This window comes from Anopheles merus, unplaced genomic scaffold (genome assembly GCF_017562075.2).
Source record: "Anopheles merus strain MAF unplaced genomic scaffold, AmerM5.1 LNR4001012, whole genome shotgun sequence".
NCBI lineage: Eukaryota > Metazoa > Arthropoda > Insecta > Diptera > Culicidae > Anopheles > Anopheles merus.
The window spans coordinates 7,827-22,990 of record NW_024428592.1 but is presented as its reverse complement, the minus strand read 5'-3'; the positions used below and the strand labels follow the sequence as shown (position 1 = coordinate 22,990).

The following is a 15,164-nucleotide window of genomic DNA, read 5'->3' as shown; positions in this document are numbered from 1 at the left end:
ATCTGTTTGCTGTGTCTGCTCCCTGGGTCCCGCTCGAACGGGACGTGGCAAAATGCTGCACGGGCAAGATGCAGTGTGCCCGCTGGAAAATTAATAGTAAAGAAGAAATGAAAATTTAAATAAAAATAAATTTAACAGCACATTCAACGTCTTAGAAAACTATCATTTGATGATTTTAATGATGGACATAAAATTATGACCGAAATGGAAATTAATTTGTATTTTTTATTTGTTTCATATTAAAAGGAGCTGTTATTTGTGGTTTTTATTGTTTAAGAAGAGCGTAATTAATTACACCATGTTTGTAAAACTGCTCTAATGCTTGGTAAAAACGGTTCACAGCGGTAATGTTACATCCAGCATAGACAAGGACAAAACATAGTAGCTTCATTTCCAAACCATAGGGGTTATTATAATTTCGCGCGAACGGGGCTCAGATTGGTGCTGTTAAACAGCTGCGTGCTGTGCCAAAACCGGCAAACGGGTCGCAAGGGCCAGTGCCGATGATACATAACACAATCGACGTATATAAAAGCGGTATCTACCCAAGACGCAATCAGTTTCTTGTCCTCCTGCTTAGCAGAGAACGTCCACGAAATGAATCGACTACTGCTAGCGTTCGGGCTCGTCTGCCTACTGCAGGTAAGTACTGGTTGCCACCGGCAATGGGATCAACTCGAAAGCACATCAACACTCTTCTGGAAAAAAAACAACCCACATCATGATGCTTTTATTACACGCCTTCCCACACACAGGGACTCTCTGCTGAGCCGAGACCAGAGTTTGCGCTGACCGGCACCGTTCCAGCAAGCGTCCGCATTACGGCGGTGAAAACCGAAGCTATGTCACTGCGACCGCCATCAAGGCACTCAACGTGACCACAGTAAACTCCGGATTTGCGGGGCTGATCGGCACAAAGACTCAGATTGAAAAAGTCATCACCGAGTTCGATACAAAGGCTCAGTCCATCCTTGCCGCCTACGATACGCTGCTGGCCGCTAACGATGGCAACGTCTCTGGACAGTTCGATGCCTTCGTCACCACTATCAATGCAACGATAACTTATATCGCGACCGACGCCAGCAACGTTACGGCCGAGCTGGGCGTGTTCAACTACACCGGTATCTCGGATGAGCTGACGGACGCGTTTGAGCGCATCCTTACCGGTTTGATCGATCTGAGAGCGAAGACCGCCACCGTCCAGACGGGTATCCAGGCCGCAGTTAACAGTGCAGGATCGGCGACAGTCAGTGCGGATATTCTGCGCCAGTTCGTGCCACTGCGCACCATGTACGATCTGCTGCGCGCGGCCAGCAACCTGCGTTCCTATCTGCCGCTGGTGCAGTACATTCTGACCACCACGATCGAGAACATCGCGGAAGCGGACAGTTACTTGATGAATCTGAAGTCACTTCTGTCGTCGGGCGTTTCGTCAGAAGCGAGCAAATACGGTGTCGATATCGAGAAGGTTACCAGCGAAATTGAAGCGCAGCTTGCAGGGGATTTTGCTGGCGAGGCCAGCACTACTAATGCCACTTACTCTACTGTGAGCCAGTTGTCAAGCATTACCAGAGCCACAAACCATAGCGATCTAATCAGTACACTCAGCACGCTGAACACCCTGTTCACCACCACCACACTGGCGGGCAAAACGGCCACTCTCGGTGCGGCATTTGATAAAATCAACACATCACTGACCACCCTCGTCAGTCAGCTGCAGAACTCAACTGATGTGCTTACGAATCCGCTCGTCAAGGAGCTGGTTGACACGCTGATGGGTAATGACGAGTACGGTCGCTACTGCTACCACAAGTACAAGGATCTGGTTCAGGGTCTGTTTGGACAGTCTTTCGATTCGGCCTGGCAGTGTGTGGACAAGGAGTACGAGCGTCTCGAATACTTGAAGATCACGCTTGGGTTCATCGTCGACATCCTCGCTTTTGATTATGAAGATGTCTCAGTGCAAGCCGAAATATGCAACTCACTTACCTCTGACGACAATATGAATAGCTGCGTGGCAGCGGTGAGTACCAGGGGCAGGAAATTAACCGTTTTGCGGTACCCTTTACTGACTTTTTTTTACATATTCTCTACCTAGCTTGCCAAATACTACAAGGACCTGTTCGCAGCCACTGCCGATAAGGTAACCCAAGTGTTCCAGTTCGCCACGGATGAGGCCGAAGCCAGCGAGAACCGTATCCTTATCTGCTTCCAGCTGGTCAACATTGAAGGATCCGTCACGGCGGTGGAGGAGATCAGCGCTGAACTAACCACCTGCTCCATCAGTGGCCCACGCGGCTCGGATTAAATAACAAAATCCAGAAAAATAATGTAATCTACCAGTACGCCTCGGTGAGGAAAGGTTGCCAGAGAAATAGTTTCAATAAACGCAACGACCCTAGCTGCGCAAGGCTTTATCGTAGCTAGGAAAAAATCTAAACCTCAACGTGCCATGGTAGTTTTGCTGTCTTTCCTTCTTTTCTGGCTCGTTTTGCCGTGCAGCACATCTTGACAATACGAGGGCTGACAATAAAGTAAGGTCTCCAACGCTGCAACTTCGCCGGATCACGCGCTAGGCGAAATCTGGCAACACCGCCATGTTCCTTGGTTCCCCCACTACCACTTTGCTGCTGGGTGAGGCTCCCCGACCGCTCAGTCTTGGCTGAGCAGCCGTCAACGATGGAGGTACCCCTTGCGTCAGCGTCCAAGTGCGAATTGCGTTCTGTAATACGTTTTTTGAGTGCGAAAAAGGTGACACCTATTGAAATCCATCGTCAACTAGTTGAAGTTTACGGGGAAAAGTGTATGGACATAAAAAACGTGCGTAAGTGCAGCCGCGAGTTCAATTCCGGGCGCACTAATGTTCACGACGAGGAGAGAAGTGGCCGACCGTCGGTCTCGGATGCGATTGTTCAAGCACACAGCCAACGTTACCCTTGACCTGCTCAAGAAATTTGGCTGGGACATCATCGATCACCCTCCCTATAGTCCCGACGTGGCCCCAAGTGACTACCACATGTTCCCCGCCCTGAAAAAAACATCTCGGAGGGAAGAAGTTTGAAAGTGACGCGGAGGTTCAGAAAGAGGTCAACACCTGACTGCGCGAGGCGGACGGAGAGTGGTATTCTGCCGGCATAGACAAGTTCATCGTGCGGATGCGCAAGGTGTTGGAAAAAAAATGGCGATTGTGTAGAAAAGTAGCCAAGACCTTGACCTTTCCAACGGTGTATCGCTTTTTGTGAATAAATGTGATTTTCTATGAAAAAAAAAATAGGAGACCTTACTTTGTTGTCAGCCCTCGTATGTCCTCATGGTCATAGAACTGATTCATAGAATGAAACCATCGACAAAGCACAATAAAGCCTAACCTGCTTCGAAGCTATTCACGGCTCATAGTCATGCGCTAGGTCTGAACACACCGTAGCAAATATGAAGCCCGAGGAATACCAAGGTCAACAGCGTTCTGAGCGTCTCTAATGAGCCATCCATGGACTTATCCCAGTGCATCTGTTCATGAAGTCCTTCGTAGGCTTGGAATAATTCTTGGCCAATGCGTTTGCTTACCTTATGTGCAGGCATGATCATGATAACCAATCTATCAACACTCTTCGCCTATACTTGAAATTAAAGCCATCAACTGCTACATCACTGCACAAACAGGCCCTTCCGCAGGTGTCGGGTGTGTGTTTTGTTTTTTTTTTTCATTACATACCTTCACAGCTGACTTTTCGAACATATATCGCATCTCGCATAGCATAGCTCTCTCATGCTCTCTCATGCACCTTGAGGACGTAGTTTCACGTAAGATCTGAATACAACTGAAGTGCACGTTCACGTTCCGCTCGATCCTGTTAATAATGGTCTTGGAACACATAAATTAGTGCTTTGTAGGTAAGGCGATGTGCTCCACGCTCATTCATCACACGTACGACCATAATGGATGCTTTGTAATAAATCTGTATTGTAAGATCGTTTGTTGGTTTTACCTGTAATCCAAGTCCGGCTTAGCAGTTATCGACGATATTTGTTGCAAGATGTGCAAATATGAAATATTTAAGATGAGTGAGGACCTTCGAGATAATCCGGTCGTTTGTCATCCTGAGTAATCTGCGTGAACATCTTCAGCTTACATCAACTGCGGTTGATCTTCTGGATCACGATCGCATGGAGGATCTTTACTGTCAGTTTATCACTGCCATACACTAAGTAATCTTATCCATCATATGTTTACTCAGAAGCTACAAGAAGAGAGAAGCAACTTACCTTACGACGTATAACTCCCCCGAGCGTTCTGAACTTCAATGAAGATGTGCCGTGGTGCTGTGTCGAGAGAGCGATCGTACTCCGTCTTCAGCTGCCTGTAGAAGAGCTTCTTCTCATCGCCGGTATTTCCAAAGTGCGATAGAACGTAGATCTGGCAAATCGTATATCGGATATCATGTATTATTCTGCTTGTCATAAAAATAGCACTCATACAAATGTTAACAAGCAGTAGAAACGCTTGGCATGCTGTACACACGTGCTAAAGTTTGAGATTGAAACAGTAGCTAAACCACTTGATTCAACAAAATGCGCCGTATGTGTGTGGCTGTTATCCCTCTGATATTCTGCTGTTTAGGGTGAACCATTCTTTTCGTGACTTTCTAAAACGAAAACGAACGCCATCTAAAACTATTAATGTCTTTCAACACATGATTTTGTTACCTGAACTCAACTTGTGATGGTTATTCTTAATACTATTTAATGGAACCTAAACCTAATATCTTACCAGCCGTTTAGTGATAAAGGCATGACATTTGGCCCACCTGTTGCGTGGCAAACTTTAGTCGCTCCATCCATTCTTAACTTTTACTATTTCGGGTCAATATGGATCGATAAATCTTCCTCAAATCTTCCGTCTCAAACGCAATCGCACAGGATTCCCTCTGATTTCTATAAGATCCAATGTTTCCCATCCTTGACAGTGTCGGCAGTGCTAATGTGAGCTTTAATGGTTAAACAATTGATACGTTACTGGTACTTTAAACTTTACCTTCAGAATCTGAGCAAAGGAGTACTTTAGGAGTGGTATGTTTCAAACATGTTTCGAAAACAGCCACGAAACACAAGTATTCCTATATGTTCTATAAATGGGCCACTCATTGCACCTGAGGAACGAGTAACGAAGATAGGGATGAAATAAGAAGTTCTGCTCTACAGAAAATTATGGCGCTCGATGGATGTTTAAACAGCTGCATGCTGTGCCAAAAAATATTTTCCTTGATCGTATGCCCGAAGGGTTGGTAGCGATGGAACATAACACATTCAACCTATATAAAAGCTGTGGCTACCCGAGACGCAATCAGTGTCTTGTCTTCTCCTGCTTAGCAGAGAACGTCCACGAAATGAATCGAGTACTGCTAGCGTTCGGGCTCGTCTGCTTACTGCAGGTAAGTACTGGTAACCACCAGATTTCTATACCTCCTCACAGGCACATCACTTTCCTTTGAAAAACTTCAACCCGTACCGTAATACGTTTGTTACACACCTACCCACACACAGGGACTCTCTGCTGAGCCGAGACCAGAGTTTGCGTTGACCGGCACCGTTCCAGCAAGCGTCCGCATTACGGCGGTGAAAACCGAAGCTAATGTCACTGCGACCGCCATCAAGGCACTCAACGTGACCACAGTAAACTCCGGATATCCAGGGCTGATCGGAACAAAGACTCAGATTGAAAAAGTCATCACCGAGTTCGATACAAAGGCTCAGTCCATCCTTGCCGCCTACGATACGCTGCTGGCCGCTAACGATGGCAACGTCTCTGGACAGTTCGACGCCTTCGTCACCACTATTAATGCAACGATAACTTATATCGCGACCGACGCCAGCAACGTTACGGCCGAGCTGGGCGTGTTCAACTACACTGGCATCTCGGATGAGCTGACGGACGCGTTCGAGCGCATCCTTACCGGTTTGATCGATCTGAGAGCGAAGACCGCCACCGTCCAGACGGGTATCCAGGCCGCAGTTAACAGTGCAGGATCGGCGACAGTCAGTGCGGATATTCTGCGCCAGTTCGTGCCACTGCGCACCATGTACGATCTGCTGCGCGCGGCCAGCAACCTGCGTTCCTATCTGCCGCTGGTGCAGTACGTACTGACCACCACGATCGAGAACATCGCGGAAGCGGACAGTTACTTGATGGATCTGGAGGCCCTTCTGTCGACAGGTGTGTCGACGGAAACTGGCAAGTACGCAGACGATATTCAAAGGATTGCGAACGAAACTATCAACCAAGTGGTAAATGGTTTTGCCGATGAGAACATAAATACTGAAGCAGCCTCAAATGAGGTTTTGTTATCACCGAATATTGGGAGTGCCCCAAGACATTCTGATCTGATTGTTGCAGCAACCAACCTGAGTGCCTTGTTCACCAACGCCACGCTGTTTCAACAAACGAACGTGATGGTTGCCGCATTTACCAAAATTAGCACATCGATGACCTCGCGCATTGCTACACTGCAAGCTGGTTTCAAAGTGCTCGACTTTCCGCTCTTCAAGCAGCTAGTGGACACGCTGATGGGCAATGACGAGTACGGTCGCTACTGCTATCAGAAGTATAAGGAGCTGGGAAAGGGAATTTTCGGCCAGGCATTCGATTCGGCCTGGCAGTGTGTGGATAATGAGTATGCGCGTCTCGAATACTTGAAGACCACCCTCGGGCTAATGGTTGACCTTTTGGTTTTCGATTACGAGGATGTGATAGATCAAGTAAAAGTATGTGATAATCTTACCAGTGGGAATAATCTGAACAACTGTGTCTCAGCGGTAAGTAGCAGGAATATGGTGTATACAATGTTGTAGTTTATATCAATGTGTTTTTGTTCCCTCTAGCTAGCGACATTCTACACGGAACTGTTTAACGAAACTGCCAGAAAGATTTCCACCATCTATCAACTCGCTACAGATGAGGCCGAAGCCAGCGAGAACCGTATCCTTATATGCATCGAGCTAGTTTACATACAAGGAACTGTCCTTGAGCCGCAAAAGATCTCCGACAATTTGGGAATATGTAGCCGAGACGGCCCTAAGGGTTTGGATTAAGCAAAGCGCGGAGAACACAACTCTTTTTTACGCTACCAGAATAGCATAGAAAGAAAATGATGCCAGAGAAATAGTGTAAATAAACGAAATGACGCTTGCTACAGTTTTATCACAGTAAGAAAAAAAAGTAAACCTCAACATGCAATGATAGTTTTGTTGGTCTCGTTCTCGTTCAGCTCTGTTTCTACCGTCCGCTTAGTTTCATAATCGCAGAACTTGGACTATGCGCAATGTAGCCTACACGTCTTGTAGCCACGCGTAGTCTTCGTATAATTCTTGGTTAATACGTCTATAATTTTCGTTACTTACTCCCTTATCTGAAGACTTGATAATTTTCAGTTATCAACACGCTTTAATTAAACTAGAAATTTATACCACCAACTGTTGCATTACTGCACAAATAGGCCCATTCGCCGTTATTGTTTTATGTTTTATTTTTTTTATTACATACCTTCTCAGTTGGCTTTTTGTATGTACATGGTGCATACAGGGTTTTCGAGGATTATATAGACATGTTCAGCGAGTTGTAGATTCCCAACCAACCAGGCATATAATAGACTCTTTCAGCAAGATATAGAATTGTTTGGAAGTAGGCGTTGATATGTTCAGCGATTCTGTAGTGCTGTCATTTGATTTGTTTACACACTGTGCCGCAGCATTTCATTTTTCATTCTTAAATGTCCTGAAAGTAGCTAATAATCATTCCCCAAGCTGTTTAATACATAAATTAGTTGAAACAAACATATTTTTTCGAAAAACGTTTGTTACCTCCTGATGAGATTGATCTAAACTGCAGTCCAAGTGGTACGAAAGTGACAGCTCTACAGTATAGCCGAACAAGTCGGCTCTACGCCTACCTCCCGAACAATTCTATATCTCGCTGAAAAAGTCTATTATATGCCTGAACGAATCTACAACTCGTTGAACATGTTTATATAATCCTCGAAGACCCTGTAATAGCATGATTTTATGGTAAAGCGATGTTGAAGTGATATAATTGAATGGCCCAAACCCATGTGAGATATGAATACAACTTTACTGCACGTAAATCATTCCAACATACTGGATGGTCTGCCATAAGGCCATGAACTTAGATCGTTTGTTGCTTTACCTCCTGTAATCCTGCTTGGTTATAGTTATTGACGACATTTGTTTCACAGGGGTGCACATCTGCAACTGCAATTTCCGAAGAGCCTGTCCAACAAAAAGGGCCACACCCACTAAACATCAAGTTCTAGTTCCAACAAGTTCTAGTTCCATAAGAAAAAGCCCTCTAAAGCCCCTGCTTCCTAGCCGATTTTCTTTAGCTTTGCACTGACTTTAGCTTTGCTTTAGCTGACAATTTTAGCCTCATATAAAGATGGTGGGACACTACATGGTTGCTTATAAGCTACTGAGATGTAGAAACTGTTCAGGCCCAGTCACGGAACCACTGTCTTTTGATCGTGTTTAATGTCCATTCTTTCCATCCATTATTTCTTAGTCCATTTCTTTTATAATTTTGGACCGACGGTTAGGGATCGAGCAATATTTTTAAAGTCTTCTATATGGAACACAGGTACGCATGATTTTATCTGATTTCTAGAAGATCCAGTGCAGCTGGGGATCTTTGACAATGACGGCAGAGCTATTTTGCACAAGTTGATATGTTACTGATACTTTAAACATTTGCTCCACCATCTTAAGTTACTCTTACTCTAGTCGTGGTTTAATGTGTGTTTTAGGTAGAACATGTTAAGAAATCTATTCCAAAGTATATGAATTTCTAGTATGTTTTAAAAATAGCGTGCGGTCAGCAACCTGAGTGCCTACTTCCCGCTGGTCGAGTACATTATGATCACCTCGATCGAGAACATCGCGGAGGCGGACAGGTATTTCAAAGATCTTAATACCCTTCTGTCCAAGAGTGTGTCGACGGTATCTGGCAAGTACGCAGACGATATTCAAAGGATTGCGAACGAAACTATTAACCAAGTGTTAGACGATTTTGCCGATAAGAATTTCGATGCTTTATATGCATGCATTGGAATTAGATTGGCACTTCATATTTATGATGCCCCAAGATATGACGATGTTCTTAGTGCAGCAATCAACCTGAGTGCATTATTCACCAACGCCACGCTGATGCAACAAACAAACGCGATGGAACGCGCATTTGTCAAGAATATCACATCGATGACCTCGTTGTTGAACTAATGACGCTCACAATAACACTGCCGACACTGTCAAAAATAGGACTACAGCGGATCTTCACAAATATGGAGCCCGAGTAATACCAAGGTCAACAGCGTTCTGAGCATCTCTAATGAGCCATTATCCTAGTATCCTAGTGGTGAAGTCCTTCGTAGGCTTGTAATAATTCTTAATAATTCCATTGCGTTTGCTTACCTTATGGCTGCTGAGTTGTAATTGACGATATTTGTTGCAAGGGGTACTGATATGTAGCACAAAATATGAGAAAGGACCTTCATAATACTCCAGTTGTACGTTCTCTTGTGTTATCTGCGTGAACAGCTTAATCTACAGCTACAACTTCAGCTACATCTACAGCTTATCTACAGCTTAATCTAACTCCGGTTGATCCTCTGGATCTCGATCGCATAGAGGATCTTCAAAATCATTTCTGTCAGTTTATCACTTCTAACTGCTTTGTAGCTATGCACTGATCACACTAATAATCTTATCCATCATCTCCATCATCTATACTCAGAAGCCAAGGAGACAGAAGCAATATACCTTACGACGTTACTATGCACAACTTCCCCGTGCGTTCTGAACTTAAATGACGATCCTTACCGTGGTGCTGTGTCGAGAGAGCGATCGTACTCCCTCTTCAGCTGCCTGTAGAAGAGCTTCTTCTCATCGCCGTTATTTCCAAAGTGCGATAAGCCATAGATCTGGTGGATCGTGTATTGGATGTCTTTTATTATTCTGGTTGTGCTAAAAATAGTATTGGTACAAATATTTACAACCGATATAAATACCAGGCTAACTGTACATACATACTTAAGTTTGAAAATGGAACAGTTAGCTAAACCACTTGATTCAACAAAATCCACCGTATGTGTGTGGCGCTATATTCTACTTGTTGGAGTAAACCCTTATTTTTGTGTCTATCAAAAGCATGCATTCTTTAGGAGGGTTCGCATCGCACGAAGAGAAATGCAATGGACGGAAATCATAAAAATTCTGTCTTTATTGAAGTATGATCGGTAGGTCGCGCAACTTTAACATTACCGTCACCAAGAACATAGCTCGTTTGGGACGATGATGCTGTAAGATCTGAGGAGGCGACGTTTACAGGGTTTACCAGCATATAAAACAACTGTTCACTTGTTTATAACAATAGTCGTTTTGTATAGACACCGCTGTCTACCACTTGCTCACACGTCAGATGGTGTAAGCTACTCTGTCCAATTCAATAACACAATTTTCGCCTTCGATTGCACAACGGTCGGATTCGGCACGGTTTAGTTGTGTAATTAACAAAATTAATGTTTTGATTTATTGAAATGTATGGTTATACTGCATATTGCTTGAATAAAATAAACGTGTTTAAAAATGTTTGGTTTTGGCAAAATTTGTCCCAACAAAACAAACTGTGCCGAATCTGACAGTTGCTAATCCAAGGCGAAATTGTGTTATGAATGGACAGAGTAGCTTACACCATCTGACGTGTGAGCAAGTGGTAGACAGCGGTGTCTATTCAAACGACTATTGTTATAAACAAGTGGACAGTTGTTTATTATGCTGGTAAACCCTGTATTGCCATGTGAAGAAAGAAATGGACGGGTTTAGTTTAGTGTAAACTATGTTGAACAGTGTACACAAATAAAATAGTAACTGAATCACGAAGAAACAACAAGGAAAGAGCAATAATCATTGTACGGTTGTACATACTTCTCAAAACATGATTGTTTATTCGAGGCGAAAATTGTGGTTTACTTTAGTTTCTTATTTTTTTTTGAAATAAAAGCAACTAGTTCCGGTTTTATCATAACATTCCTTGTATGTAACCTGCTTAATCTTTTAACCTAAATGTCTCATCTGTTTTATTTCTCGTTTTCATGTCTGCGAGTGAATTTCACTTTTCCTTACACCTGTCACAGAGCCATCTAAACCTATTTACTGTCTTTCAATAAATGATTTTGTCTCCTTAACTCGACTTATGTTGATTGTTCTCAATGCTATTGGACGGTGCCAATGTATACAATAATCAATAATAATTCTTACCGGACTTCAGGTTACATAGCCATGACATCTAGAGCAACTGTTGCGTGGTAAACTTTAGTCGCTCCATCCATCTTTAACTTTTACTATTAAGGTCAATAGGGATCATTGCGAATCGATCAATCTTCTTCAAATCTTACGTTTCAAATGCAATCACAAAGAACTACTTCTGATTTAAAAAGATCCGCTGTAGTCCTATCTTTGACAGTGTCGGCAGTGTTATTGTGAGCGTTATTAGTTTAACAATCGATCTGTTACTGGTATTTATAACTTTTCCTTCAGAATCTCTTTAGAAAAAAGAGCAAAAAAGGTCCTTAGGCATGGTGAAAGATGTGGGTTGTATTTCGAACATGTTTGGAAATCAGCCACGATACACATGTATTCTTGAATAATCTATAAATGGGCCACTCATTGTACATGAGGAACGAGTAACGAAGATAGGGATGGTCCGATAAGTTTAGCAGTACCAAATAGATTTCGCTCAATGGAAGTTTAAACAGCTGCATGCTTTGCCAAAACACGTCTCTCCGTCGTGTGATGGAAAGGTCGTAACCGATAGAACATAACACAATCAACGCATATAAAAGCTGTGGCTATCCGAGATGCAATCAGTGTCTTGTCTTCTCCTGCTTAGCGGAGGACGTCTACGAAATGAATCGACTACTGCTAGCGTTCGGGCTCGTCTGCTTACTGCAGGTAAGTACTGGTTGTCACTGTAAACGGGATCAACTCAATGGCACCTCAACACCTATACCATGATCCGATTGTTACACACCTTCCCACACACAGGTACTCTCTGCTGAGCCGAGACCAGAGTTTGCGTTGACCGGCACCGTTCCAGCAAGCGTCCGCATTACGGCGGTGAAAACCGAAGCTAGTGTCACTGTGACCGCCATCAAGGCACTCAACGTAACCACAGTAAACTCCGGATTTGCGGGGCTGATCGGCACAAAGACTCAGATTGAAAAAGTCATCACCGAGTTCGATACAAAGGCTCAGTCCATCCTTGCCGCCTACGATACGCTGCTGGCTGCTAACGATGGCAACGTCTCTGGACAGTTCGATGCCTTCGTCACCACCATCAATGCAACGATAACTTATATCGCGACCGACGCCAGCAACGTTACGGCCGAGCTGGGCGTGTTCAACTACACTGGCATCTCGGATGAGCTGACGGACGCGTTCGAGCGCATCCTTACCGGTTTGATCGATCTGAGAGCGAAGACCGCCACCGTCCAGACGGGTATCCAGGCCGCAGTTAACAGTGCAGGATCGGCGACAGTCAGTGCGGATATTCTGCGCCAGTTCGTGCCACTGCGCACCATGTACGATCTGCTGCGCGCGGCCAGCAACCTGCGTTCCTATCTGCCGCTCGTGCAGTACATTCTGACCACCACGATCGAGAACATCGCTGAAGCGGACAAGTACTTGATGGATCTGGAGGCCCTTCTGTCGACGGGTGTGTCGACGGAAACTGGCAAGTACGCTGACGATATTCAAAGGATTGCGAACGAAACTATTAACCAAGTGGTAAATGGTTTTGCCGATGAGAACATAAATACTGAAACAGCATTCAATGAGGTTTTGTTTTCGTCGAATATTGGGACTGCCTTAAAGTATCCCGATCTGATTGTTGCAGCAATCAATATGAGAGTTTTGTTCACCAGTGCCACGCTGTTTCAACAAACGAACGCGATGGTTGCCGCATTTACCAAGATTAGCACATCTTTGACCTCGCGCATTGCTACACTGCAAGCTGGTTTCAAAGTGCTCGACTTTCCACTCTTCAAGCAGCTAGTGGACACGCTGATGGGTAATGACGAGTACGGTCGCTACTGCTATCAGAAGTACAAGGAGCTGGGAAAGGGCATTTTCGGCCAGGCATTCGATTCGGCCTGGCAGTGTGTGGACAATGAGTATGCGCGTCTCGAATACTTGAAGACCACCCTGAGACTTATGATTGAATTACTGGCTTACGATTACGAAGATGTGATAACGGAGGTATACGTATGCAATATACTTTCTAATGAGGACAATGTGAACAACTGTGTCTCAGCGGTAAGTAGCAGGAGCATGGTGTGTATAGTTTTGAAGTTTGATATCAATGTGTTTTTGTTCCCTCTAGCTAGCGACATTCTACTCGCAACTGTTTCCCCAAACTGCCAATAAGATTTCCACCATCTATCAACTCGCTACAGATGAGGCCGAAGCTAGCGAGAACCGTATCCTTATATGCATCGAGCTAGTTTACATACAAGGCACTGTCCTTGAGCCGCAGACAATCTCCGACAATCTGGCAATCTGTAGCCGAGACGGTCCTAAGGGCTTGGATTAAGTGAAGTTCAGAGAGAAAAATAAATTCTACCAGCATACCATGGAAAGAAAAGGATGCCAGAGAAATAGTATAAATAAACGTAACGACCCTACCTTCACACGACTTTATGTCAGTTAGGAAAAAAGCAAAACCTCAACATGCAATGGTAGTTTTGTTGACTTTGCTTCTTCGCGTGCTCGCTCGTCCTGCAGCACATTGTGATAATTTGGGGTCGTTGTCTTAGAACTTCCGGCAGTTTCGTTGCACAGCCGCAGAACTGCGACTATGCTCATACAGCATATCCTGATTCGAGGTAGCCTTACGCCTTACGCGAGGTAGTAATTCTTCGTTAATACGTCTCTGATTTTCGTTACTTACTTCCTTATTGAAGATATGATCACTTACAGTTATCAACACTCTTCAACAAAACAAGAAATTAATGCCATCAACTGATGCTTGTTTTATGTTTTTCCTTACATACCTTCTCAGTTGGATTTTCGAGGATGTATCGTGAATGATAGCATGCTTGCATTGTAACGCAATGTTGAAGTGATAAACTTGAATGACCTATGAGATCTGACTACAACTTTACTGCACGTAAGTCGTTCCGACATAGTGGCTGGTCTGAAATAAGGCTGTAAAGTTGAATCGTTTGTTGGCTTTACCTCCAGTAAATCCTGCTTAATAGTTATCGATGACATTTGCTGCAAAGGAGTACACATATGAAACATAAAATTGGACAGTGGACCTTCGGGATAATCAAGTCTTTCGTCCTCTGTGTAGTCTTTGTGAAGTTTCCCAAATTCCGGTGGATCTTTTAAATTTCGATCAGATACAGGATTGTCAACAGCTCTTCTATCAGTTCACAGTTCTGTCAGTTTTAGGGATTTTCTTAGTTATCTAACACTGATATAATGGAATCTATAGCAACTTGTATGGACACATTTAATTGGATGTTCCGTCGAACTTGTCTAAAAAAGAGACCACAGAGTCATACAAGATCATACAAAGTTCAATTTCAGTAAAAAACAATGAAAAATGTGTCCCTAGTTATGAGCTATGAGACAGCTATAAGAGCCCTCGAAAAACCCTGTATTGCAGTCAACTCTCTTTAGCTTTGCACTGATCACAATAGTAGCCTTATATAAAGATGATGGGGCACTACATGGTGGGACAGCTACAATGAGGTAGAAGCTGTTCATGCCCAGGCACGGAATCACTGTCATTTGATTGTGTTTAACGTGCATTACAGGGGTTTCCGATAGAACTCAAGACCACGGGACACTTTGACGAATTTGCGGGAGACAAACGCAAGGCTGCGGAACGATGCTTGAAAACGTTACCAATACCGGGATCTGCGGATTTGTATCGCAAGACTGCGGCACACTTTTTTGGGCACACTATCGCACCTCAACGACATATAACTTGACAGCCTATCGGAAAACCCTGTATTTCCATCCATTATTTCTTAGTCCATTTCTTTTATAATTTTGGACTGTCGAATAAGGATTGAGCAGTATTTTTAAAATCTTAT

At 44.0% G+C, this 15,164-nt stretch overlaps 3 protein-coding genes and 1 long non-coding RNA gene across 4 annotated transcripts; 3 read left to right on the top strand and 1 right to left on the bottom strand.

Annotated features, from left to right (window-relative positions):
* Window position 1: 1 nt before the first annotated feature.
* LOC121603295 lies at window positions 2–9,969 on the bottom strand. Its single transcript, XR_006006641.1, has 5 exons — window positions 9,883–9,969; window positions 4,264–4,414; window positions 3,987–4,202; window positions 3,713–3,862; window positions 2–82 (listed from the first exon to the last, which is right to left on the bottom strand). It is a non-coding gene; the product is annotated as an uncharacterized LOC121603295 (long non-coding RNA).
* LOC121603294 lies at window positions 530–2,446 on the top strand. Its single transcript, XM_041931966.1, has 3 exons — window positions 530–642; window positions 756–2,023; window positions 2,099–2,446. Exons 2-3 carry the CDS (start codon window positions 1,289–1,291, stop codon window positions 2,306–2,308), a joined length of 945 nt encoding a protein of 314 aa, XP_041787900.1. The 5' UTR covers window positions 530–642; window positions 756–1,288; the 3' UTR covers window positions 2,309–2,446.
* Window positions 5,329–7,202, top strand: LOC121603293. Its single transcript, XM_041931965.1, has 3 exons — window positions 5,329–5,429; window positions 5,542–6,810; window positions 6,877–7,202. The coding sequence occupies exons 1-3, from the start codon at window positions 5,385–5,387 to the stop codon at window positions 7,084–7,086; spliced, it is 1,524 nt and encodes a 507-aa protein (XP_041787899.1). The 5' UTR covers window positions 5,329–5,384; the 3' UTR covers window positions 7,087–7,202.
* Window positions 9,970–11,928: 1,959 nt separating the features above from the next.
* LOC121603296 lies at window positions 11,929–13,781 on the top strand. The gene is made up of 3 exons (XM_041931967.1): window positions 11,929–12,012; window positions 12,106–13,374; window positions 13,442–13,781. Exons 1-3 carry the CDS (start codon window positions 11,968–11,970, stop codon window positions 13,649–13,651), a joined length of 1,524 nt encoding a protein of 507 aa, XP_041787901.1. The 5' UTR covers window positions 11,929–11,967; the 3' UTR covers window positions 13,652–13,781.
* Window positions 13,782–15,164: the final 1,383 nt, after the last annotated feature.

Coding starts and splice junctions, on each gene's coding strand:
- LOC121603294 (XM_041931966.1), top strand. CDS start 1,289: ATGTACGATCTGCTGCGCGCGGCCAGCAACCTGCGTTCCTATCTGCCG. Junction 2,024..2,098: donor TGAATAGCTGCGTGGCAGCG/GTGAGTACCAGG, acceptor TTCTCTACCTAG/CTTGCCAAATACTACAAGGA.
- LOC121603293 (XM_041931965.1), top strand. CDS start 5,385: ATGAATCGAGTACTGCTAGCGTTCGGGCTCGTCTGCTTACTGCAG. Junction 5,430..5,541: donor GGCTCGTCTGCTTACTGCAG/GTAAGTACTGGT, acceptor ACCCACACACAG/GGACTCTCTGCTGAGCCGAG. Junction 6,811..6,876: donor TGAACAACTGTGTCTCAGCG/GTAAGTAGCAGG, acceptor TGTTCCCTCTAG/CTAGCGACATTCTACACGGA.
- LOC121603296 (XM_041931967.1), top strand. CDS start 11,968: ATGAATCGACTACTGCTAGCGTTCGGGCTCGTCTGCTTACTGCAG. Junction 12,013..12,105: donor GGCTCGTCTGCTTACTGCAG/GTAAGTACTGGT, acceptor TCCCACACACAG/GTACTCTCTGCTGAGCCGAG. Junction 13,375..13,441: donor TGAACAACTGTGTCTCAGCG/GTAAGTAGCAGG, acceptor TGTTCCCTCTAG/CTAGCGACATTCTACTCGCA.